The sequence below is a fragment of the Haliaeetus albicilla genome, chromosome 27, assembly GCF_947461875.1.
Source record: "Haliaeetus albicilla chromosome 27, bHalAlb1.1, whole genome shotgun sequence".
Taxonomy (NCBI): Eukaryota; Metazoa; Chordata; class Aves; order Accipitriformes; family Accipitridae; genus Haliaeetus; species Haliaeetus albicilla.
The window spans coordinates 939479-964679 of NC_091509.1; the positions used below are offsets into that span (position 1 = coordinate 939479).

The 25201-nt window shown below is 47.0% G+C and overlaps 1 protein-coding gene across 11 annotated transcripts; it reads right to left on the bottom strand.

The window, feature by feature from the left end:
* Positions 1-683: 683 nt before the first annotated feature.
* Positions 684-22179, bottom strand: PURA (purine rich element binding protein A). Of its 11 annotated transcripts, none has more exons than XM_069772699.1 (4): positions 20801-22179; positions 3935-4000; positions 3646-3744; positions 684-2753 (listed from the first exon to the last, which is right to left on the bottom strand). In XM_069772699.1, exon 1 carries the CDS (start codon positions 21968-21970, stop codon positions 21014-21016), a length of 957 nt encoding a protein of 318 aa, XP_069628800.1. In that variant the 5' UTR covers positions 21971-22179; the 3' UTR covers positions 684-2753; positions 3646-3744; positions 3935-4000; positions 20801-21013. The 11 variants fall into 11 exon arrangements, with proteins under 11 accessions (XP_069628800.1, XP_069628801.1, XP_069628793.1 ...); XM_069772700.1 differs by lacking the exon at positions 3646-3744 and adding an exon at positions 3791-3847 and having other exon boundaries at positions 684-1247; XM_069772692.1 differs by lacking the exon at positions 3646-3744 and adding an exon at positions 3791-3847.
* Positions 22180-25201: the final 3022 nt, after the last annotated feature.

Genomic DNA, 25201 nt, shown 5'->3' on the forward strand with positions numbered 1-25201 from the left:
CATCACCTACTCCATCCTCCACCCCAGGAGCCACAGAAGCCAGCTTCCCCATGTCAGAGAGCAGCCCCAGTCCTCTGCTGTTCGGAGGGGGTCGAAGCCCCCCGAATTCACCTTCAGCCTCGATGATGATCCAAAGCACTTGTCCGCTTCAGCTTCTCGCGACTGCTCGCGGACCCAAGGGCCTTGAGTAGGGTCATGGGGCCGGGAACATGGGGCTTTCCAGCAGCCTTGTAACAGCAGAAAGCAGGACCGAGCCATGCTGGAACTGTTTGACAACTCGTTACCTTGAAGGATGGCATTTTACTTCTATCCCAATGCTTTCTGCTAAAAAAAATAAATTATATATACACATGCATCAGGACTCAGAGCGGTGAAAACTGAAGCTAAGCAGTACCATTTGCCGCAGGGCTTTCAGTTCAGAGCATCCTGCTCTGTCTCAGCAATGTAATCAGTTGTTTGGGACATGAAGGGGCGACATGGAGGGGGTTGGAAAACATTAGCTAGCACTCCTGTCAGATCTTGCAGGGAGAGGCATGCTTTGCGTCTTCCTCAGAACCTAATTTAAAACACAAGGATGCATTGAAAAAATCTGCTTTGGAAGATTTTAAAGAACAGCACGAACTAAAAAAGCAGCTGCCAAAATTAATTTCCAGCATTAAAAATCAGCACTGATGAGAGCCATCTTAGATCAAATAATTTATTTAGTAATTCCATGTAAACACTTCAGATTTACTAGCAAATACAATGCTTGCTGTTCTTTTAAATAGATCATTCAAAAAATAAGAATCTATTATTAATGGCAGGTTGACTAGAGATCTCCATACTACTGTACAATAAGGAATTTGTTTTCTAATGGATTTAACATCTCGATTTTTCTTGTTCTGCGTTTGCTTTACACAAAGCCCAAAGGACACACATTTGAACTGCTCCCTGACGATGCCACTGCGGACCGGGGTGTTTTGGGGAAGGTACGCAGGCAAATCCTCCCATCCTGGCATTGGTATAAGCTGATGTGAGAGTGGGATGGCAGAACTTGCGTGAACACTGTTCACAAACACACGCCTTTTCAGTCAGAAAACAGAAAATGAACGGTGGAGAACTTCTCTTTGGGATGTATAAAAGCAACGAACTCCATCGTTGGCATTTACTTATCAACACAGCAGTACACAAACACGTATCCACAGTCTCGGAAAAGCATCCTATGAGCTGGAGAAAGCAGTGGTTCTGAGGCTTGGTACACCAGTGCACTAAAACCAAAAGAATGATACCTTCTTACATAGTCAAATGAAAAATAAATATCTTTATTTTCTGCCTACTTTATTTCAGTTTTCAAATAAATTTTAAATAAATCTGTACAAAGTATACTGTTACAGTATATATTCGTAAGTTAACTGAAATGCCTAAGTGTAACAACACTACAATAAAGCAGTATAGATTGGCACATCTCTAATAAAGATTAACTTTTACACTCAAAAAATACCAACTCCTGTGAAAACCCTTGATATATTTTTGGTATTTTTATGCAAGTTACGTTGCAAACATATTACAGACCAATTCTCCCCTGCCTTAAAAAGAAAATAATTTCTAAAGGTTTTTCAGAGAACGTGAACATCTTTATGCTGTTAAAGGGACACCATCAGGCTAAAAGAGAGAGAGAGTAATTTAAAAAAAAAAAAGCAAAAACTTTGGTCAAAAATTGGCAAGTTTTAGACCTTGTGCACTTTCACCCATCTCACCGAGCTCCGACTGCAGTCGGTGCCAGGGATGGCAGGACCATGGCAGCACCGCCAGGCATCTCGCCTCTCGCCGGGACTGGAGAGACTCCTCGTAGTGGCTGGATTTCCACCCCGAGCCCCGGCTGCACAGATGCAAACTGCTGCGGGAATGTTTCCAGCCAAATTCCCAAATGAACAACGGATTTTTTCCCCTTGAGATTAAAAAGGTATTAACACGCATGCACTGGGGGTGAGTTTTGCTCCCCGCCTCCCCCTCCCCCCCGCCCAAAACAAGAATCTAAAATTATCTGACAGTGTCCCTTTGCTCAAAATAAAGACTTCCGTACTATATAGATTAGATATTGAAGCAAACTTGTTCACAGGGTGAAAGAGCCAGGTACATTTCAAAATTCAAGTTTTCAAATCCAGCAGTTGTTAGATTCATGAGCTCTTGAAACCTCCTAATATTTCGTTAAATAATTCCAAACTGGGAATTGGGGGATAAATATTACAGATTAAGAGCGAGAGTTTTCTCTCTTAATCTTTCCAATGGTATATTAAATCAATGTTTACACGCTGAAAGTTAATCTTACATTAGAATGTAATGCAATATTGGCTGCAACATAAACCTATAAATAAATCAACTACCATAGATTAAACTCTGTTAAATATTTCTAAGTTAATAAAATATTGACAGTATTATAAAATTACAGTATTTACAATAAGAAAAAATCTAGACTAATATATACCTTTAACAGATCTCTTCTCCAATTTGGGATTGCAACGGAATTATGAATATATGAACAATTTATTAGAAAGTTGCATTGCAATTATCATTTTTCCATTAGCACTAGAGAGGGTAATCTATCACTGCCTTTGAAAAAAAAGTAAGTGACTTCTGATGGTGGGGTGTAGCTTTTGAGTACCAAACTGGTAACAGGAGTCCTCCGCAAGACGTCTGAAGATAATGTAGGACCAGCCTCAATTGCTCAGATTAAAGTTGTATTACAGAACTGCCAGCAATCAGAACCACCCAGGCTGCAAAAGGGGAGGAAAGGTAGTTTTCAGCTCAAAGTGCACAGCTGGAAGGGCTCCCCTCATTCTGGACTCCAACTAAGGCTGCAGGAGCTTCGATCTGCACTTCAAAAACTGCAAAAACCTCAGCTTTTGGGTTCATTAGGAGGAAATTAGCTGCTGGTGCTCCTTAAAGGGACATAGTTAGGTTGCAGCTATGCCAAAAAAGCTCTTGCCAACCATGTACAATAAAACCAGGCTAGGCATTTGAGATCCTCTTTGGCTTGCTTTTTTGGGAGGTTGCGTTTTTTGGGTGTTGGGGCTGGGTTGGTTTTTCTGGTTTGGTTTTTTTTTTTTCTTTTTGTTTGCTTGGGAGAAAAAAATTGGCTGGGACTGTGCAGTCAACTCATTTTCTATTCCTCACCAGCTTCTCTGTTTCTTGAGTATTAGCATAATGCTGTTGTGTTTGGGTCGCAAACACTTGCGGAAAAAAAAAGGAGGCTTCAACACTCCCAAGTCAATTTGTCTTGGTATAAACCAAAACTCTGAAAAAATGACCTAAAGCGATTCCCGTCATTAAAAAGCGCCAGCTGCTTTTGGGGTCCCAGACACCTAGCAATGTCCTTTTAAGGATCAGACCTTTTACTTGCCCTTTCTCCTAGCCTTGGAGGAAGAGTTTACAGCAAATTTAGGAAGGGCAACATTCAAATTCTCTCCCTCCTCCCCATGTCACACTTGCTTTCTAGCAGCAAATTAGAAAAAAATGGGGGGGGGAGAAAATAATTTTCAAGTTCCTTTCCCGCCCTTCCCTCCCCCAGTCCTGCTCACTGTAAAACAGAAATGGCATTTTTAGTGAATATTTTTGGATAAATTATTTTCTCAGCCCCAAGCCTGAAGATGCTTGTGAGGGACCTACCCGTTGGCTTTGGAGAGGTCAAGCAATTTATGCATTTGCAGGGGTTCCTACCAGTTCCCATAGTGGGCAGCCAGGAACACCTCTGTCCTTAAAAGCAGGCTTTAAAACGGTAAAAGAATAATTTGTAAACTCGGGTCTACATTACCAACAGAAGGCTCTAGGTCCTGCGGGCTCCAGTTCCCAGAGATGCAGAGCAGGAAAACTAGAAAGAAAACTCGGTACCTTTCAATCACCTGCCGGTTTGTACTGGGGGGGAGCGGGGAACGAGAGAGACAAAATGACAACTGACCTTATAAACAAAGGTATGTTTAGGGCTTCTGGTTTCAGGAATAAACCGATATTTACTGGTAAAAGTCTGCCAAAAAACAAAAACAGAAACACAGGATTACTGGTAAATATTGGTTTATACGGATAAGTTAAAAAAAAAAAAGAGTCATTGTGCTCCTGATCTCCATGTGCTCCTGGGCAGGAGCTGAGAACTGCCCCGTGGCATCCCTACACTCAGCGGCATCTTTGGCACCCGGACACCTCAAACCAGAAGCCTTGTGTTGAGAGGAAAGTCGTGTTTCTTTCCTTTACTCCCCTTAAACTACCCGTTTCTTTCTGGATCACCCCCGCCCCCCACCCTCCGCAAGGCTGGTCCTACAGGGGTTTGGCTCAGGGAATGGAAAGTCTTCTTCCGAAACTACTTGGAAATGAATTTGTACATAATATGGTATCTGATCACCAAGGCTGCTGGTGCCTGAGCCTCATCCGCTCCCTGAGATACCATAAAATATACAAGACTGAGTGTATATTTTAAATAAAGCATTTTCTTGTAAGTGGCATAAACCCATTCATTTTATTTACATGCTTATTTATTTCCAAAAATAGAGTTGGTCCACATTGGACAAGAGAAATCAAGAAGCCATACAGTAGAAGAGTTAAAGGTCCAACATTTAACCAAAGTACAATGAAATTCCAGAAGTCTGTGGCTGACTTGAACCACAGAAACATACACATGAGCCACACAGACATTTGTACATAGAGCATTATATTACCAATAATATTTGCAAACATGAGGTCAAGATGGCTAAAAACCCAGCAGAACTGAACCAGGGGTCATGGCTGAACAGAAGCGGGTGGTGAACAGCTGTCACTACCGCGGGGAAACACCACTCTCCAGAGATTTTGCTTCACTTTTTGTTTTTTCTTTAACTGAGAAAGTCCTAATTTTTCTGCCCTGGGGATCAAAATTGAGGACACGGTGAAAGCCAACCACACGTAGCTCCCTAAATGCACACCAAGCGGCTGGGCGATGTGCGGGCAGCATCACCCGTGGAGATGCCGGGGGTCTCGTACCCGTGAAGATGCAAGGAGCGCAAAACAGCGCGGATGCCAAACGGCACTGGCCAGCCCCGGGGCTGGCTGTGCCGGGCCTGAGCTCTGCTCAGAGGACAAAAGCCCAGCCTAAAAACCGTCGGGTGTGATGCCAAAGCAGGGCAAATCCGCAGGGCAGGACCCCCGTCCTGTCCGCCCGGACAGACTGACCCTGCCCGCTGCTACCTGGCCTTAAAGATCACCTGGAAAAGAAAAAGAGGTATTTATACCCTTGTAGTGTGCTGCGGGGGGTCTGAAAAGGGTCTGGATGGGTTTTGTCTTGAAAACAAGGATTTCCCTCCTTTGTCTTGGGCAACTTTTGGCATTAGTAATTTCAGTCCCGTCTACCTTTTCTGGAAGACCACATGTAATTCAGCCTGAACAGACCTATGGTATTAGAGGATGTCGCACCGGACAGATGAGGGAAGTGATTTTTACTGAAACAATTTAACTTTTACACATTTAAAATAAAAAAGCTCAGAGGCCTGACGGACAGCAGAAGAAAAAAAAAAATGGAAAAGATGCATTATCTCTGTGTTATGGCCTGGTTTATCTCGGTATTTCCATGGACCTCACCGTGATAATACCTCAGTGTCTCTAAAGGATGGAAAAATAGATTTAAATCTGTATGTTCTCCTGCAGAGAATCACAGCAAGTAAAAGGGGGAAGACAGTTGTAACACTCCTGGTACTTCTACAAACAACCCCCTATACAGGGTAGAACCGCATTAAAAGGGTATAAATTAACTTTCCTTTTTCAAGTCATCTTTGACACTTACAATATTAAGCCTAGTCCAATGTGAATGCTAGTATAGAGCTAATTTACAGAATACCAATGATAATTATCTGTACCTAACAGGATTTAAAGGCAAGTATACTCAGTACATTTAGAAAAAAATATTATTACCAAAATGCCAGACCTTTGACAGCAGTTAAAACAGAAGCAGCCGTGCAGTTTTCTATGTGGACGGACAGCTTTTAGCACAAGTTGCTATTATCATCTGAGCCTGTAACAGACAACTTTATCTTCTGATTTGTCTTCTAGAATGTTTCTAATCTCAGATGTGAAATACATTTTTAAAAAGAGATGGGCCTGTTCCCGTGCAGTTGGGTACATACAACACTCCCCAATGAAACTCAAAGCCCAAATTCCTAAAGAGAGAGCACAAGAGATTTTTTTTCTTACATCAAATAGCTATCATGCAAGCATACCACGACATTTTTATATTAAGTACTTCAAAGTCAGCTGGTATAATTTAACTAGAAGTGAGCAATCTAATGAAATTAGTATTTCTAGGGGGAGGGGACAAAGGTTGTGCCAGTGACAACCACCAGATTACCAAGGGAAAACAGCAGAGGGACACCGTGGGCGTTAATGAACTGTGTTACAGGAGAGTTCACGCACAGCAGCCTCTCAGACCTTAGCGCCTAAATCTGTAATATGCAGTTATTTTCTACGGCAGTCTATACACCATCACTTCATTTGCTTTTGCTACCCAGAATCAGATATTCTTCTTCCTGAATGAGCAAATCACTTAAAGCCTAGCAATATTGTTGGAGCATTGAAAATTGCTTTTTTTTTCCCTTGCCTGTTGCCTTGAATTTCCCAGGGTCATGCCCCCCCCCCCCCCCCCGCTTGCTCACAGTACCAGACCTTATCATGTCCTTCTGAATTTTCCAGGTCAATTCTTATATTTAAACACTAACTCTAACCAAAAGCCTCGAGATGCTTGCAGTTAACCTGCTCCTATTGCAAAATCCAATGACTTATCGAAGCACTTACTCTTTGGTACCACCACCTACTGAAGAAGGTAAGGTGGGAGAAGCAAGGGTATTTGCCATGACTTCTAGACTTTTAAGAAGCCTAAAACTAAGCTAGAGCAGCAAAGGGTTGCTCTAGCTCACGTCAGTTAGCTATGGGTCCTCCTAGGTCTCTTGGGAAGAGAGGTTAACACAGGTCTGCACGTGCGTGCACACAGACACGGACAACCCTCCCTCAAGAACAGAGCTAGACAAGACCCGGAAAATGTTGACCAGACCTCTCTCCCTGCTCCTTCCCTTTCTGCCCATTGTCAAAACCAAAACCTTTTAGCTTTTCCTTGGTAAAAACAAAAGAAACCAGAACATATCCGCAACATTAGTTGCTGAGGCATGCTCTGGGATCTGGCAGACCTGCAAGTCAAGCTCAGGGTAGGAATTTGAAATGGGGGTGTCACATCACAGGAGAAATCTAGATGCCATGATACCCAGTATTCTGGACTTGTTTCTCCTCTTTGGTCAACCAGACTTTGCAGCCTGGATCTCAATGTGCTCACCAGAAAAGTTCAATGAAAATCAACCCTTCTCCACCTGGCAACTTTGGTTTTAACAAATCGGTGTTTTCCAGAGGAAACTCATTTGCTCAGAGGCCAAAGATCTACTCAGGACACAGACCTGGAAGCCTTCCATCACCATCTCCAACTAGAGTCTACCTTGTGCTGCCTAAGTGATCAACAACGGCTGCAACCAAAGACGGACTCCATGATATTTCACTTCTCATTACAAGCATAATTTTTTAATATCTTCTTGGAAGGCCTTGATAGAAACCTTTTAAAACACCCAAATAAAAATCAGTTGACACTCCATCTGCTGCTGTTAGTCAACATGTTCAAAGATTCTGGTAGATTACCCAGAAAACAAGACCAATCATAGAATCACAAAATGGTTTGGGTTGTAAGGGACCTTCAAAGACCACCTGGTCCAACCCTTTTTCTTTGCAGAAAGTATGTTGCTTTCAACCTATCACATACTGAAGAGTTACAGCGCTTCTGTTTCTCCTTCTCAAACCAGAGTTCAGGGTTGCTGATCTGCAATTCCCAGTGCACCGTTTAATACTTTAATTAAAAAATAATAATCCAACATTAGGATGTTATCTAGTCATGGAGAGTACTAAGCTATTTTTTAACAGCCCTATTTTTGCTAGTAACTTAGCGTTTCAGTCTCAAGCTCTTTTAAAACTGCTAGGTACATCTGTTGCTCTTCCACTTGAACTTACTACTTTGCTCCAGCATCTCAACCTCAAATACTTGAGTTTCAGAGGGAGGCTCCTTATCTTTACCATCCAAAAGGACTAGGTGACATTAGGTAGGCTCTCAAACATGCCCTGTGCTCCAGCATGACAGGGAGAAGTCACTTAAGTAGTATGAAGTAGTGCAGAGAATTCAGTGTGTCTTCAGTCCCACATGCTCAGATTTTCTCCCCAGTCTTCTCTCTGATATACTCGGGATAGCACTTGCTCCCTCAGGCCCCCAGCTCTTCAAAGCCCCTCCTAAACTGCTTCATTTCCAGATCATGGGTTACGTGCCGTACAGCATGGCTCTTTCAGTCTACTTCGCAAGAGTTGGACATCTGTCTTTTGATGGAGTCTTGCTGGACTCCAGAAGTCCCTTCCTTTATAACTATTTTACTTCATAACTTTGTAACTATTTTACTTTGTAACTGATTTCCACTTCAGCTCTGAAGCTCCTTCATGACAGACCTCTGCCTACCTAACCTGGACATCAGTAACCTTCCCAGGTATCGTGGGGCTGCTTTGACAAGTCTAAGGACTTCATTGTTCTGATCTTCTCCCCCACAGTATTTTATAACACAAGACTCATTTTTAGTCCAGCACCTTCCACCCCTGAGGATGCTGAACCTGTAATTGTACTGTGGTCACTGCTATTTAATGACTCAACGGTAATTATATCTTGAACCAGTTCTTACGTTTTAGTCCTAAATCAAGGCTAACTCTATACCAGGCTGTGACAAGAAATGATCCTTTAAGTAAATCAATATGTTTGTTCACCTAAATGTTAGCCAGCTCCTTCCCAAACAATCCAGCCAGATAGCATGGACATAATTGAATTTACTTCTTCTTACAGGTTTATGAAGACACGTGAGCCTGGTTTTCTCCCAAGCCCCATGAAATCCATAACCACCTTCTTGTCTGGAATAGAAAATTTCCTAATACCTCTGTGTCATTAAAATACAGGATTTATATCCAACATAAATTTGGCTGTGTGGTCGTCACTACTCCAATTTCCTCTCAGATTTTACGGCAACTTTTTAGATCTAGTGTTCCTTCACACCTTTATGACCTAGCACACCTATTCGGTATACCTTGATGGCAGATATTGCAGTATCTTACTGATTTTCATCACTCCCCCCAGCAGCTTTCAATCAGACCAGCTATGCCAAGGTCTTTTTACACCGCTGAGCAGTCTACAACAACTATTTTTGTTTCATGTTTCCATACTGGTATACAGGCATTTTTCTTGTTTGGACCACATGCCCGTTTCTTATCCCAATCTACAGCCCCACAGCTGGTTGCTCCTCCCACGTACACAACTCTGCTCTCAACCTCCTCAGATCCTGTGCTGAAAAGTCGCCCCTTGCCCTCCAGGAGAAACAGGCACAGGTTTTTGCTCCCAACACTCCCATTCAGTGCCTTCGCCCAAGCCCTGACAGCCTCAGCCTTCTACCAGCACTGCGTTCAGTCCATCCATCCAAAACCCTGTCCACTTTCTGTGCCATCAGTCTAGGGACACTTTGGCTGAAGTGGAAACCAGCCCATGCTGCGAAATCATGACTCCTAACTTCACCTACTTATCATACCCTTTCTACCATTTTCCCAGGCTCGCATTAAGACTTCAGGAAGAGGGACCGCGATGTCCTAAATTCTGTCTTCTTCCCAGGCACGCAAATTTAGCTTCCCAAGTATCTCAGCTTCAAGGATAATAGCCTCAGGCTTGCCCCAAGCACTCTGGTATCTTCCAGGATCTACTTCTCCACTCAACAGGCAACTCGTCAGATGGATCTCCTAAGCATCGGGAGCAAAGCCTGTGATTTCCCATGATCAAATCCTCTGCCATCCAAACCTCCCAGAGCTACTTCCCCAGCTTCTGGAGGCATCTCCAGCATAGAGAACAACCCCTCAACCAAGGCTTTAGTATTAAATTATAAATCGCCCCTTTAATCCTATCCAGTTGCAAGTCAAGTTTCCACAAATAAAAGGCAAGGCAGCCAGTGCTGAGGCGAGGATAGACCATGACCATCTGCACATGATTTGATGCCATCTCTTCTCCACCAGCTCAGCAACTTTGGCCTCAAGACATTTTCTGGAGCTTGGAGTGCCTCCACTTGTTGCACTGTATAGTATTTTATCAGAAGATAATAACTTGTAAAGTGTGTCCTCTCTGCACTCGTGTGTGCAGTTCCTAGTGCAATTAAGCCAATGTTCTTCAATTCCCATAATTAAGCTAGGATTTTTACTTTATGACCATATAAGTCCATCTTTAAACTAAAAATAGACTGACTGTTAATGGATTCTTCTTTTAATTACTTTAAACCACCAATTAGAGACTTTCATTGGACAAGATAAGTTACATATGGCCTTGCAGAAGCCTGCAAGGATTCATTTACCAGGACTTTTATTGACAGTTGCAGCTCAGAACCCAACTTTTTTTTTTTTTAAAGATCAAATGAGCCTCTGAACACAGCACTGTCAAAAGACCTATCCACAAACCAAACTGTTTGCATGCATGAAAGCAGAGATGACAATTGCATGAATTTGCAGTGCTTAGTTCAGAATTATTAATGCCAGAAAATAATTCAAAGCCTCTAGTCCCTATTTTGCTCAGAGACCTGCCTGGTTGCCCTTCAGCAGCCCCTCGCAACAGTGATCCTACCATCATTTATTATTTAAATAAAATAATCTCTTTAATAAAAAGAAATTTTGACCCCATTTATAACTCTGTACCTGACAAGACACTGGCTTCTTTTCTTCACTTCTGGTGCTGCTCAAACAACATTTTTCTTAAGTTGACCTGCCCACACAGCTCCTGATAAGCCAATGCTACATTGCCAGCTCTCCTCAGCATCACTTGAGTGGGAGGTTTAAATACCAGATTTCACAAAATCCTTTATCCATGCTTCCTAGCCCCGGCATTTCTTGAAGTATTGACAGATCAGCAAGCCTTCACAGTTTGCCTAGAAGTGAGACAGCTGGACGTGCTTCTGCTGGACTGGCACAGAAGAGCTGGCCCTTGAAGACCCAGCACCCACCTCTTGACCCCCAGGTGAGTCTTGAGGAGTCTGGACCAGCTGACGCCGGCATGCTGATCCATGCTCCCAAGGAGCTGCTGCTTTGAGCTCCTCTGCCCATACTAAATGCCCGAGCAAAAGGCAAGCCCAGGAAAAGCAAGTTCCAAACCTCAGGAGACTACAGGCAATAAAGCCAGCAGCTTGCACTGGACTCACAAACTATTGTGCAACCAGGACAGAACACAGAGAAATAAAACTTGTTCGCTAGTGAGACACTACAGCAAGCCCAACCAGGGGGAGAGAAAGGCACTCAAACCAATGTGGCTAACCTTCAAATGACAGCACTGCTCTGAGATGTCCTATCCAGACAGGTCCTGCCCAAGATGCACAAACACTGTCCTGCACGCTGGCACGTGACAGCATGCCTTTCTACCCTGAGTTAGAAGAACAAAACCCACCCCGCTCTTTGACCAGGGCTAACATACCAGCTGGAGGGCAGAGCAGATATGAGGAGCACCTGGTGCTTTGAGCTCAAGTTGCACATCAAGACATTCACCAACAACGGAAAAAAACGCCACCGCTTATTTTCTCCACCCTCAACTGCCAGGAATATAAATTACCCAGGCATGTACCTTATAGAGACTTAGCCTCCTCCAGCTGCCGTATGAAGCCTGCAGCTTCATCTCAGCACTGGCCACAACAGCACAGCTGATGACACAGAGGAGCTGAAAACACGCTGGAGCAGCAGAGACCCTGCAGCTCACATGTCCTCACATGCCAGCCCCGAAGCCCCCTGTGCCTGTGCTGGCCCACCTTACAGCACCTGCACATCGGTCCAGTGGGATGATGAGATGTCTCTGAGATCCCAGGCTCAGCTCCCAGACCTTCCCACAAGCATGACAGTGCCACCTCACAGTCAAAACCACTGATGTGCATCAGCGAGAACACGATCTCTTGCACCAAGACAGTCACCCATGGGGGCTGCTGCATGGTCTCTGCACCATGTCCAGCACAAAATCCAGACCCGCTGGGGTCAACATGGTCATGGGGATTCAGATGCTGTTTGCAAACCACCTTTACGAGCAGCTCTCCGTAGAAATCAACATGCTGACCAGGATGACATTGCAATGTGTAGAGGTTTTTCCCTGAAAAGCTGTCTGAATCTCTCCAAGGCATGCACTTGGGCTTCCCGGCAGCACGCAGTAGATCAGCTCCCACAACAGCCGCCTCCCTCCAAGGTCTCACTAGTCAAGAGGGGCACATCCTTCCGTGCTGCAGATGTAACTCCACACCCCTCACCTCTCTGATCTGCGACAGAAAGAATGAAGCTTTTCTTTGCTTCCCGCATATTTCAAGATAGTGTTTCAAGAAAAAAACCCTTCTGCGCCACAGCCAGGAATGCTCAGCACAAACTCCCTCTGTCAGCGTTGCAGCTAGTCCTCTTTTCACTTCAGCCTCCTACGTGGCCTAAGCCTAAGAAAAGGCTAAGGTGTGTATTTTTGCAAAGCTAACGTCAGGATGGACAGCAAACCAACTGATGACCAGCAAAGCCAAAGAATTATCTGAATTAAGACCGAGTTATGTGCTGGGGAGATCCAGAAGATGCCCATTCAAAGCAAGCGCTCTCCCAGCTGATGGCTGATCCAGAAAGGAGCAGAAGTACACCGCGTGTCGTGAACCTGAGCCTCAAGACAACGAGGTGCAAAAATGGCCAACCATCTACACAGGCAGTCTCCTGTTTTATCTAGGGCTACGTCTACACGAGCAATCATTACAGACAGAGCCAAGTTCGACAGCAAAGGAGTCACTGCTCAGGACCCAACGGTCACGTTATCCGTGTTTCAGGGATTTTACTCCCCCATGAGCTTTAGCTTGGTCTGACGGCCCTAATGCCAACCAGTTGGTAGAACTCATCTTTTGGCTCAGTTAAACCCCAAACGAATCAGGTCATGTGCTCTGAGACTGCTCCACAATAAAACCAAGGTATGTTATGCAGGGACAGCAGAGCACTTCGCTGCAGAAGTGTACACCCGATCCGAGCTGCAAAGCTACCGCAGACACTGCCATGGCCCCGGGGATGTCCGGCGCGGGGTCCTGGTCACCCAAAATGAGACAATACCCACACGTAGGCAAAACCTACAGCCAGCCTGAGCAGGGCTCCATCTTGGCTGGACATGCTGCCTTCCAGAGCAAAAGGCTCAGGACCAGATCCCCTCTCCAGGCGAAGGAGCACCAGCGGTATCGATCCCCAGAGGGACAGTGAAGCATTGTTCGGGGATATTCAGCCATTCGCTCTGTCTTGTTTTAATCAGTCAACACTCAAAAGAGAGACAGCGGGGCCAGAAGTCCTCTATCTTTATCTTTTCTCACTTAATCTCCAGCTGACATTTTTCCCTGAAAACATGCTTCATTCCTCGCTGTATGAATTAAACTCTCCCTCTTCTGTGACATTTTGCCTCAAACAGGCTACACAACTGTTTACTACTTGCACAGAGGCAGGCGTAACATGCTCTGACCCTCCCAAAACCCATGACTGCACGTCTGGCCTCAGCCACGTACAGACACCAAATTGTAGAGATGGGACCAGCAGAGCTACCCCAGCTGGGGAGTTCAGTCCCACGCACCCGCCACTCCGTGCTCCCCTGGGATCAGCTGCCCGACACCCCTGAGTTGTCTGCAGCAAACGGTCTGCCAGAGATGCTGTCATCTGGCTCTTGGGTGCTTCTCCACAAGTGGCATCACCTACCCTCCATCCTGAACACCAGTTCAGGTGCTGAAGCACTCGAATGGTGGCCAAGGCGCAACTCGGCCGTCCACCTCTGCCAGCCCACCCCTCCCGCCTTGCTCTGAAAGGCTTTTCCCACCCTCCAGATGGACAACATCTCCTCTGCTGTGACTGCTGGGAGCTTCTCCCCCAGGACAAACTCTTTTCACCCGGCCTGGTACCTGCCCGAGTCCACCGGCTCAGGAAACGTCTTCATTAGCGACAACGGCACCATACCTCCCTGCAGGAGCGCAGGTCCGAACGCAAACCTGCTCGTCCTTTCCCTTCCAGTGTACTTCTCCAGCAGCAACTTTTACGCCATCCAAATTGCAATAAAATATCCAGTATAACGTTGCAGAAGTAACTGTGAACCCCTAAAAATGGATGATTTGGCATTTACTTCTCTCTGCTATCTACAGCTGGTCAGACCTGCATTAATGACAAGCAATGCACGGCCCAGTAAAGCCTTGTAGCCTACTTGTATTCTGCAAGAAGTGGGATGCGTTGCAGACCCCTGTGTAGGCTGACTTTCCCCCACACTGTAGTGCGGCTAAAACACAGTCCCATCAGGAACCGAAATGCTTTGAAAAGGTAGAAGGTAAAAAAGAAGGACAGGAGGCTAAGAGAAACTCCCAGAGCAGACCCAAGACTGCCTAGCACGAATGGGAGGCAGCATCGCTGATGGGAGCAGAGCAGGCAGCCCGGCTCTGGCAGAGGAACTTCTGCTGCCACCAGAAAGGAGCATCCTTCCTATGCCATCAGACCATCACCCTCAGTAATTTCAACACGAGAGATCCCACTTAAGAGGAAAAAAAAAAAAGCCATGAACTTCAGGCCAAAGATTAGGCTCTGGTTAAAACAGGCTTTTAGAAAAGGTTATCATTTTGAAAGTCCATTTAGATTAACCTTAACTAGCTTTAAACTATATATACGTACCTCCTTGCCACGCTCGCAACCCACGCACAACATTTTGCGGTGCCAGCGAGCTAAATCATGTGCAAGTGAGCGGAGTAAAAGGAACCACAGGCTTGAAAAAAAGCTCTGGGCTGAAATTATCTTTCATTGTTGCAAGTGGCACAGGAGATGGCAACAGCAGAAGGAATCAAGAATAAAAATGGAACTTGCTTGTTTACCTTGTCGGTTTTGTCAAAACATTTTGACAACACTTTGCATGCAGCCCGCATCTCTGTTCTGCTACCAAAAACTCAGATCCTTTCACCTATCTGCACGCATTATAGAAGAAAGCCAAGAAGAGTAAAACTTTTAGGGAGAGAAGTGCATGTGCAAAAAGTACAAAGCCCAGCACGAGAACTTAAAACTATGGTGTACTCTTCTTCCACATAGTCCCAACACCGACACGAACAGTGACCCTTCAATTACACAAGCTGAGTTAACAAGGAGCAGGCAGCCAGCAGAGGAGGATAGTAAGAAAATAAAAGGAAAGTTTGGGCAAGCCTGACGAAAATCAAAGACAAAAAAAAAAAGAAAGGAAAAAAAAAAAGAAAAAAGAAAAAAAAAGGTGCAAACGTGGATTTTAAATTCGTGATCAAAAAATAAAATCTTCTTGACGGTGTCATTTTAACAGAGAAACTCTCCAGCACTTTAGGCACAGCCCTACCTCTCAAAAAGCAATCCAAGCCAGTAAGAGCAGCAGGTTTTTGAATGAGCAAATTGCACAGCCGTGGAAGCATTTGCTTTCACTGCCTTCTTTCCAACTCACCTAAGAGAGACTTGTTTTCTACCCTTTGGACTAGCAAAACCCAGGAAATTGGTTGGTTCTAGTTATACTTTGAGTTTTCATGTTTCATGAGAGTCCCCGAAATGTAAACCTGTTTTAGCATTCTTGTACATTAATGTCAGGATTCTCCACTTCTAGCTCCCACAACTTCTGCCACAGACAAGTCAATCAGATTTGGTATATGCCCTGGAAAGGGAAATAGGAGGTCTGGGTTTAAAGCAGACAAGCAAACAAAAAATAATTATGTCAGTACTCTGCAAGGTGTTGGATCCAAACTTGGTGGATCTGCTGAAGTCTTCAATCCAAAACACTCGGTAATTTTACTTAAACAAAATTAAAAAAAAACACACCTTAACCTGTTGAACTTAGAGAAAAGAAGAAAGTGGCAGACCTTTGAGGAAGGGAGACAAAGTGTGTGGGTGCAAAAACATAAAGTGCCGTAGTTCACCACCTTAGAAGGTATCAGAGTTTTGCTTTGTTTGGTTTTGTTTTTCTTAAGTGCCAGGGAAGCGTGATTCCCAAAGGGCGGCTTTAGAGTTTACGGGCACCAAGGTGGAAGCGTGAAGTGAAGACATGCCAAAAACATCAGGTTTTCATAAACCCTTCTTGAAAAAGTGCACCGTGTTTTTAGTAAAAATGCATATCTACCAAATCTCCACTGACCACGGGCCACTTGCGTACGCATCAATTTGCGGCATCAATGCTGACATTTTTGCCTTCTCCTTCCACCCACCTCCCCAATTTTTTTTCCTTGGGAGACATACAGCGCCACTGCATTAGAACGTACAAGAAATGAAAACAGTGAGTACGACTGATATAGATCCATTGACTTTTTATTACAAATGTACTTGATCACTTGGCTTCAAAAAAGTTTAAATCAACCCCTATTTTCTGTACGCCAGTACAAAGTAAAATCTATTTTACAAATTAAATACCTAAAAATTTGACAAAAATATTAAAGTTTGATGGAAAAAACAGTTATAAAAATCTTAAATCCCCTTTTAAGAAGGTAAGAGATAACATCCCCTCCCAACCCCCACAGTCCTGTTATACAATATTAATAGTCATTTTTTTAGAATAGGTAGGTATGTTATATCTTGCTGTTAGCATACAAGTCACTCTAATAGCTTTATCTGTATATACTCCAGTTAGTGCATGAATGCCATCTGATTGAATATAATCAACTATCTTTAACTGATCCCTAATTTACATTTCATAGCTTGCATAGTTTGAAGGGACAAAGATTATACTACAGCTAATCGTAAAAAAAGGTGGTTACAGTGCTATTTTTAAAGGCAACAAAGTAATTGCTCCCCCCAAAAAAAGAAGTTATCGGTCGGCTCTGAGCAGGGGTTAAAATCACCGGCAGCTTTCTGCCTCGCTCCACGGACCGTCTCTGCCTCGCACCCGCTGCCCGCACCGGGCAGCCCCCTGCGCTTTACAACAGTCAAGTTACAGGTTGCGAACCGCTCCTCAGCGAGCGCTACACCGAGCACATTTCAACCCCTGCAAGGGATACGCAAGAAAGTGACACTGTCGAGTAGTTTTTTTGGTTTCGTGTTTTTTTTTTTTTTTTTTCTTTTTCCTTTTTTTTAAAATTGAATTTTCCAAAAAAGCTCTCCACCGCATACGGGTACGCCTCGCTGGAAGCTCAGCGTCCTGCCCGCACCCCAGAGCTGAGGCTGTGCCCACCGGCACGGCTGCCCCGCGGCTCCTGCCCGGCGAAGCCCTGACCCTTGCCGCCACCACCGGCCTCGGAGCCAAGGCCAGGTCTGGTCCGGCCAGTCCCCTCCTGCTCCCGGGCAGCGGGAGGGCTGCCCCTCGCAGCGCACCGCAAGCGGGACCACGAAAAAGAGGCAGGAATCAACGGCGGCTCGTTCTGGTTCTGTTTTTTTTTCTTTTTTATTTAACTTCTCAGCCACAGAGCAATTTTACTTTTTTTTTTAAAAAAAAAAAAAAAACCAAAAAAAAATAGTAATAAGGACTTTGAATTTGGAGGACGTTTCTCCGTTAGCATAAAACCACTTAAAGGGTGGTTGTGTTTCAATGGTAAATTACTTGACAGTGTCCCTTTAACTTAAAAATGAAATAATGTCAGTATTGCAATGCATTTCAAGTTTTCTTGCACGTAGTCATTATAAAGTAGTTTTTATCATGCTCTTGGACCTATTCTACAAGACATTTAAAAGCATATCATCAAGGAAAATATAAGGCATACTTCTCAGGAATTAGATAGCTTGGCACATTTGAGCATACTGTCTTTTTTTAAAACAACACATATGGTCAAATATACCTTTCTTCTTCTAACATTAAACAGGGTTTTCTGTACTTTGTTTTAAATACTGAGATATCAGAGCCTTGGTAAAGTACCGAGCACCTCCGGGAAAAAAAAAAAAAAGAGCAAAAAAATAAATCAAAACATAAACAAAACCAGAAGCGAAATCCCACGAACCTTTACAGTCATTTTTGTCTTTCATTACCATCATTCATCAAGTCCTAGAACATGCATAACGTGCGTTAAAAGAAGAAAAAAAAAACACCCAAAAAACAACGAAACAACGCAGAGAAGAAACCCAAAACCAGACAAAAACTGACCACGAGTTCTCGGACACTGTTCACAAAACTGCCAGTGGGCTGTTACAGGCTGTACTGGTTTGACCGGAACCACGCAGCCCGTGCGCTTCGCGGGTCAGCCGGATCCCGGGCAGGATCCGGGCGGCGCGGGTGAGGAAGACCGCGGGGAGCAGCCTGCCTCGTTAGCGATGCTCCCAGGAGCCGGGAGGGTACGGAGGGCCACTCCGCCGTGCTCTCATCGCCTCCCGCTACTTATTGCTGGGAACACGACGCAGCAGCGTGGAACTACGAGCGCCGGACCACGTCCGTCGGCAGCGCGACAACTTTTGGGAGGGGAGTGAACAGCAGGACCGAGACAATCAATCAAGTAGCAAAACCAAAGCAATTAATTTCCTAACTACGTCTAGCAGCATGGAGAATGCAGTCCCGCACACATCACAGTTGAAGTACAATAATCGATGGAACTGCCCATCCAGACCCTCCAATTCAAAAGCAGGTTATCAGACAAATGTTTACATGCAATTGAGAACCATTTCAAATGTCACATTACGCACTCCGAAAGCTTATTTTACTACTGGGAAATAGGAAAGTGCACATTAAAGCAATTTTAAACATTTCCAGTGATTGTTTAAAAGAAACAGAAACACCTCACTACCGGCATCTCGTATTTAACTTTCTGTGAACACTAACAGCAAACTTCTTCAAAGGGAAAGAATGCATGGTACAATGGAAACAGCTTGTTTTGACACTTACAGTACATCTCAAAAAAAAAGGGAATTATAATTTCAAATGGGAATAAAAAGACAACGGGAAATAAAATTCTTTAAAACAAGCTTTTTTTTTTTTTTTCCCCACCCTTCCGAAACTCCATCCTCGACCATCAGTAAAGAAGCGCAGGCAGCTCCTGCTCGCACAGGTGGTGCCTTCTACGCGCAGCAGCTAGGTCTACCAGACGGCTAACTTTGCCAAAAGCATTAAGAAAAATGATTGCATCCCAAAAAAACTTCCGAGTGGAACAAGATCCTAGTTTCTCTGAAATGCTGTCTACTGAATTCCGGCCAAGAAAAGAAAAGAAAAGAAAAGTTTTGTTTTCACTGTTTAAGGCATCTTTTTTTTTTTTATAACGTTTTCTCTTCACTCATAACGATGATAGTCATGCAGCAGTTTAATGATAAAAATATATTAATATTTTACTATACAGCAGCAAGAAGTTAGTCAATTAAAAGCACACCAACTTTTTTTAAAAGAAAAAAAAAACCAAACCAACAAAAACAACCTGTAAAAGTCTATTATTATTCTTCTTATTATTACAAACGATTTCAATTTGGAGAACACACCTGGACAGATTAGTGTTCTGACAAATCTGCATTTCCCTACCCTAGGCTTCGACCAGAGCCCGCGAGCACGCGCACCGGCGAGGAGGCTGGGACGGGGAGGGAAGGGCACGGCTAGGCTCGCCAGGTATGTAGCCACTAATAACTAGCACCACAGCTACATGGAAATCCGTTACAGACACACACCGGCTTGGCTTTCACTTTTAAACGAAACTCCGAACCCCATGGCTCAGTAGGATTACTCTGCAATTACGTCGCACTGATTTCTAACAGGCCTACAGAAGTTAACGGCACTGGCAAGGATCAAAGCATAGGTTCGGACCTCTCACGAGTTTAGGAGACAGTGCTAGCGCCAGTGGCGACACGGAAAGACTCGCTACCTGCTGTCCAAAACCAGGTTGACTGGAAACCGCTGCACGTCAGGTTAAGTACTTTAGGTACACAGAATAAAAAAAATATATTATGAACAATACAAGTACATCTCATATACACAATAATGACAATACGCCTACTCAGTTGTAAACCAAACAGGTGCAGAAAAAAATATTACGGGAGGAAATTCTTTACTTTTCTTTCTCTCTCTCTCTCTCTCTCTTTTTTTTTCCTTTTCCTCTTTTCTTTTTTTTTTTTTTTTTTACTATTTGAATAACTTTGGTTCAAACGTAAAAATCACAAGTTAGCAAATTTCATTTAAATGCCTTTTTTAATAATTTTTCTTCATGTTCACAGAAGTTTCACTGACCATTTTTATATGTTTAAGGTCCAGATGCAATGCATATTGTATAAAAGAGAGCACTTATTGTTTACCTTGCATGAATTAAACCTACGTACCTTTTAACTCTACAAACTTCTGCATAACATTTAGACAAAGCTCAGACACACAGCATGCCTAGCCCTCATATATATATACACATCTCTAATCACAGGTATATAGGGTGTCAAATATACTATAGTAACCTCCATGTAAGGTTCGAAATTTGGTAACAAAATGAGAAGAAAAAACTAAAAATATTATTTTACGTGTTCTAAAATATCTCTTTTTTTTTGTGCTAAAGTCAAATGTTAGCTCAACATGAAAAGGACTTTTTTTTTATATAATTCAGCAATATTATAATCTTGACCATTTTTGCAAACACTTTTAATAATAATAGCTTAAACGTGTACAAAAGTTCTCGGTTAATTAGGGAAATAAACACTCAGTTCTTTATATTTTTAATCAAGTAGGAAACACAGTTCATATATAATGTTATTACTTTTTTTTGACTTTTTTTTTTCTGTGTGTTTTGTTTTTTTTTTGTTTTGTTTTGTTTTAGCAGCTGCTTACTGTTTGATACGGTGGGTAAAGTGGAGGAACATCCAGCGATGGGTGGCGGGTCGGAGGCGCTGCTGCCGGGCGGCGGGGGGCGCCGGGCGGGCGGCGCGGCCGGGGGGGGCGCCGGGCAGCGGGGAGGGCTCCTCGCCGCCGCCCCCCCGCCCCGCCGCCCGCCCGCCCTCCCGCCGGCGGCGGGGCCAGTCCGCGTCCCGGGGGGGCGGGCGGTCAGTCCTCCTCGGGCTCCTCGGCCTGCAGCAGGGCGCCGGGCGGCCCGGCGGCGGCGGCGGCGGCGGCGGCCTCGGCCTCGGGGGGCGGCTCGGCCCCGGCGCCCGCGGGGGGGGCGGCGGCGGCGGCGGCGGCGCGCTTGTCCCGCTGCTTCTCCTGGATCTTCTTCATCTCGTCCGAGTACTTGCAGAAGGTGTGGCCGAACTTGGCCCAGACCTTGTAGGGGACGGTGATGGAGTTGCGGTAGGTGGGCTTCACCTCGCTCACCCGCATGAAGACGCCGTACTTGTTGGAGCCCACGTCGAAGAAGAAGCGCTTGTTGTCCACAGTCAAGGAGGTGCCCTCGGGCAGCTCGGCCGGCTCCTCCTCCACCCCGTAGTCGTCGATGAGCTTGGCCAGGGCGTCGCGGAACTCGATCAGGCCCTGGGCCGGCAGGGCGATGGTCTGGCCCTGCGTGGAGCCCAGCCCCGGGCCGCGGTTGACGGTCTGGCGGACGCGGAGGAAGCGCCCGCGCTGGTTCTCCTTCAGATCCATGTAGTACTTGCGGTTCTCCCGCACCAGGAACTCGCTCTTGAGCGCCCGCCGGGGCTCGTCGGCCGCCTGCGCCAGCTCGGGGGGCTGGCTGGGCCCCAGCTGGGCGTAGTGCTCGATGAAGTCGCCCAGGTAGTCGCGGAACTCGACGGCCACCGACATGGAGAGGGTCAGGCGGCTCTTGTTGCCGCCCGCCCCCACCTCGGCGATCTTGAGGAAGCGGCCCTTGGCGTTCTGCTTGACGTCCAGGTAGAAGCGCTTGTTCTGGATGTCCACCCGCTTGGAGGCCAGCTCCTGCGTCTCGTGCTGCAGGCCGCCGCCCGGGCCGCCGCCGCCGCCGCCGCCGCCGCCCGAGCCCGGCCCCCCGGCGCCCGCCGCGCCCCCGCCGCCGCCGCCCTGCTCGCTGCCGCTGTCTCTGTCCGCCATGATGCCGCCGCCCGCCGCCGCCGCCGCCGCCGCCGCCGCTCGGCCTCGGCCGCCGCCGCCGCTTCTCGCCCGGCGCCCCCCCCGCGCCGCCGCCCGCGCCGCCTCCGCCGCCGCCGCCGCCTCCTCCTCCTCCTCCTCGGCCGCCCCCGGCCGCCGCCCGCCGCCGCTCCGCCCGCCGCCGCCGCCGCCGCCGCCGCCGCTGCTGCAACAGCCCCCGCGGCCACCAGCCGGCCGCTCTCGCGAGATCTGCGGGAGCGAGGAGAGGGCGCGGGAAGGCGGCAGAGAGCGGCCCCCGACGCCGGCCGCCCCGCCGAGCCGGGCAGCAGCGCCGCGCCGCCGGGCGGCCGCGCCGCGCCGCGCCGCGCACCGCCGGCCGCCGCCACCGGGCGGGGGCGGGCCGCCCCCCCCCGGCGCCGTGACACACACCCCCCCCCCCCCCCTCCCGGCGCCGTGACACACACACACACCCCCCGGCGCCGTGACACACACACACCCACACCCACACACCCCCCGGCGCCGTGACACCCCCCTCTCCCCCCCGCCGTGCATCAGCGGCTCCCGGCGCCGCGTCCCGGTCCCGCCGGCGGGCTCCCACCCGCCCCTCCGGGCGGGACCGGGACGCGCCGTCGGGCTCCCCGGGAGGGATGCTCCGGGACGAGACCGCAGGGGCGACCGGGGAGGAGCGGGGTCCGCCAGCGCCCCCCCATCCCATCCCATCCCATCCCGGTGCGGCGCTCGCTGCGCGGAGGGGCTTCCCGGGTGGGAGAGCGGAGAGGGGGGATACGGGTGTATTCGGGGCTGCGGAGGAAAGTGATTAATTAATACGTCTGTGGCGCGGCGCCGGGAGCGGAGCGGGGATGGCGACCGGCGCGGAGGGGGCAGCTGCCGGCGGGCAGAGCTGCGGGCAGGGGACGGGGCAGGCTGCCCCCCCCAGCATCCCCTCCCAGCTTTGCTTTTTAGGCAACTGCTGCTGCTTTCTGCTGGTGGGTTTTGGAGGAGATCTCTTCCCTTCCAGTCCTTGTTACTGAACCCGGAATTCTGAATCCCGAATCTCGAATCCCAAGCCAGCGCCAGCCCAAGTGAGGATGCTTTCTGCCGGTGCTGGGGGCCGGGAAGCAAACTGGCAGGCTGGGTTTGGCTAAAAGTCCCTTCCCTGCCTGCTTCCCCACCTGCCGCTTCCAGCACAGCGAGTGCTGACTTGCAAGGAGGGCATCACTCTACCCTGAGCATCCCCAAAAACGTGCCAGCATTACACAAGGCAGTCGTGCTACGAGGCAGATTTCGCGGTGGCCCCCAGGATGTGCTCTGCGATGGAGGAAATAACATATGTGTTCACAGAGGAGAAGGAGAGTAAATTGCTAAGACATCTGCGTGTCTTAGAAGTTGCTTAGGTATCATGGGAGGAACCCCCAGTCTGCCCCATCGTTACTATTAAAGCCTTGGATATTAGTGACTCCATGGCTAATTAAAAAAAAAAAAGAAAACAGAGAGGAAAACGGTTTCCTTCTAATACAGAAGTGATGTTTCAGAGCTGCGGTGAGCTGCAGCTTGCAAGCTGGCAGCAGCTGGCTGTTGGCTTGCAGAAATGCCCTGCATGCCTGGGACGCGCGGTGCTACACGGATGCTACGTTTCATTTTCAGCCGGCCCGAACGCGAGAGCGTGCGTGGCCAGGCCAGCATCGCCGTGCTGCACCCCTGTGGCAGGCTGAGGGCTGATTCTCTGGCAGTCCCTGTCTCTCGATTTGCTCTTTTTATCTTGAAGGCAAATGACATTAAACAACCCTAACCGAGGCCTAACCGTGACACCTCTTGCTAACCCCAGCAGGTATCCTTATGGAGTCTAATCCACTGCTTTATTCATGCGGTTGAGCTGGGAAATACGTAACTGCTGAGGAAATGCATTTGGTGAAAACCTGGCACCCAAGAAGCATGTGGCCGGTCTGTCACTGACTGCGGTGGGGTGAGAATTGCTGGTGGTGACGATGCTGGTCAAGTGCAGCCAGCCGCAGAGGTTATTCTTCCTCCCCGATGCAGGCCAGGATTACTGCTTCCAGAGTGGATGTACTCCAGGTGGATGCTGGTGATCCCAGGAACAGACCTGCCAACATTTCTCCTTTGGTGGGATGGTGTCGGTGGGACCCTGCTTGCTCAGCGTCATTCTGTGTTGCTAGTCACAGCGACTGCTGAATACTCTGATTTTGAGTCTGAATTTGGCTTGAATACAAGCATTTGCTTATTTAAGTAACCAGAACAAAGCAAAAAATGTGTTTTTTCTTCCCAACGAGCAACCTTTTTCAATAGGACCTCTACCATAGCAGCCCCTCCTGGGCAGCTGGCTGTGGCTGTGCTGCCATGCTAGGTCTGCCCAGCGCTAAAACAAGAAAACGTGGCCAAGACAAGCCTGGGATGACTGCTTGAATGAGACAAGGTGCAAAACAGGACAAAGGCAATGGACAAATGCGGGAGCCAGGGGAATCTCTTCATACCTTGTCCAGGTACTGATGGCCAAAGACTGGGTAGGGATCTTGCAGGGACCTCCTGGGTCACACGCTGCCTTCCCTTGCTGTTGCAGTCGTATCAATATGTCCCATATGTTTATTAGGCTTGACGCTGGGCTGCTTCTGTGGGTTCTGCTGAAACCCATCCCACACCTCTTTGCTCTGAAAATCAGAAATCAGTTCATCCCCAGCCTGAATGTATCAATGGCTTCTTTACACCTCCACAGCTTTTGGCTTGGAACTTTCGCAAGGTTTTCTCATGTTTTCTCCCCTTCCACATGTCTCTCAGTAGCAATTATATCCCCTTCAGCCCCTGTTCTGGTAGTCTAAATAAGACCAACTTTTGGTAGTTTCCTCTTGTAAGATAAATCCTCCTTTCTTTGACTGTTGTAGTTCTCCTTTATCGCACCAGTTTCAGTTCCTCTGAAAGACAGGGGAGAAGGTTTTCAGAGCCGTGGCTGGGATTTCAGGCTTAAGATCAATGGGCCTTTTGTTTCAAAATCCAATTCGGAGGGCTTTTAAGAACATATCTGATCATTACAGCGAGCATCTCAAATTTTGGAGCCCAAGCCTGTTATTCAGCTACAAAACAACAACTCTGCTGACTCCAAGAACTTGTACGAACATTTATAATCACAGGAGGGAACCTAAAAGCCATTCAAACAACAGATAAGATTAGTAACGAAAGTGGCTGGGGTGCAATTGTTATTGTGCAAGTCAAAGAAAAGGCTGT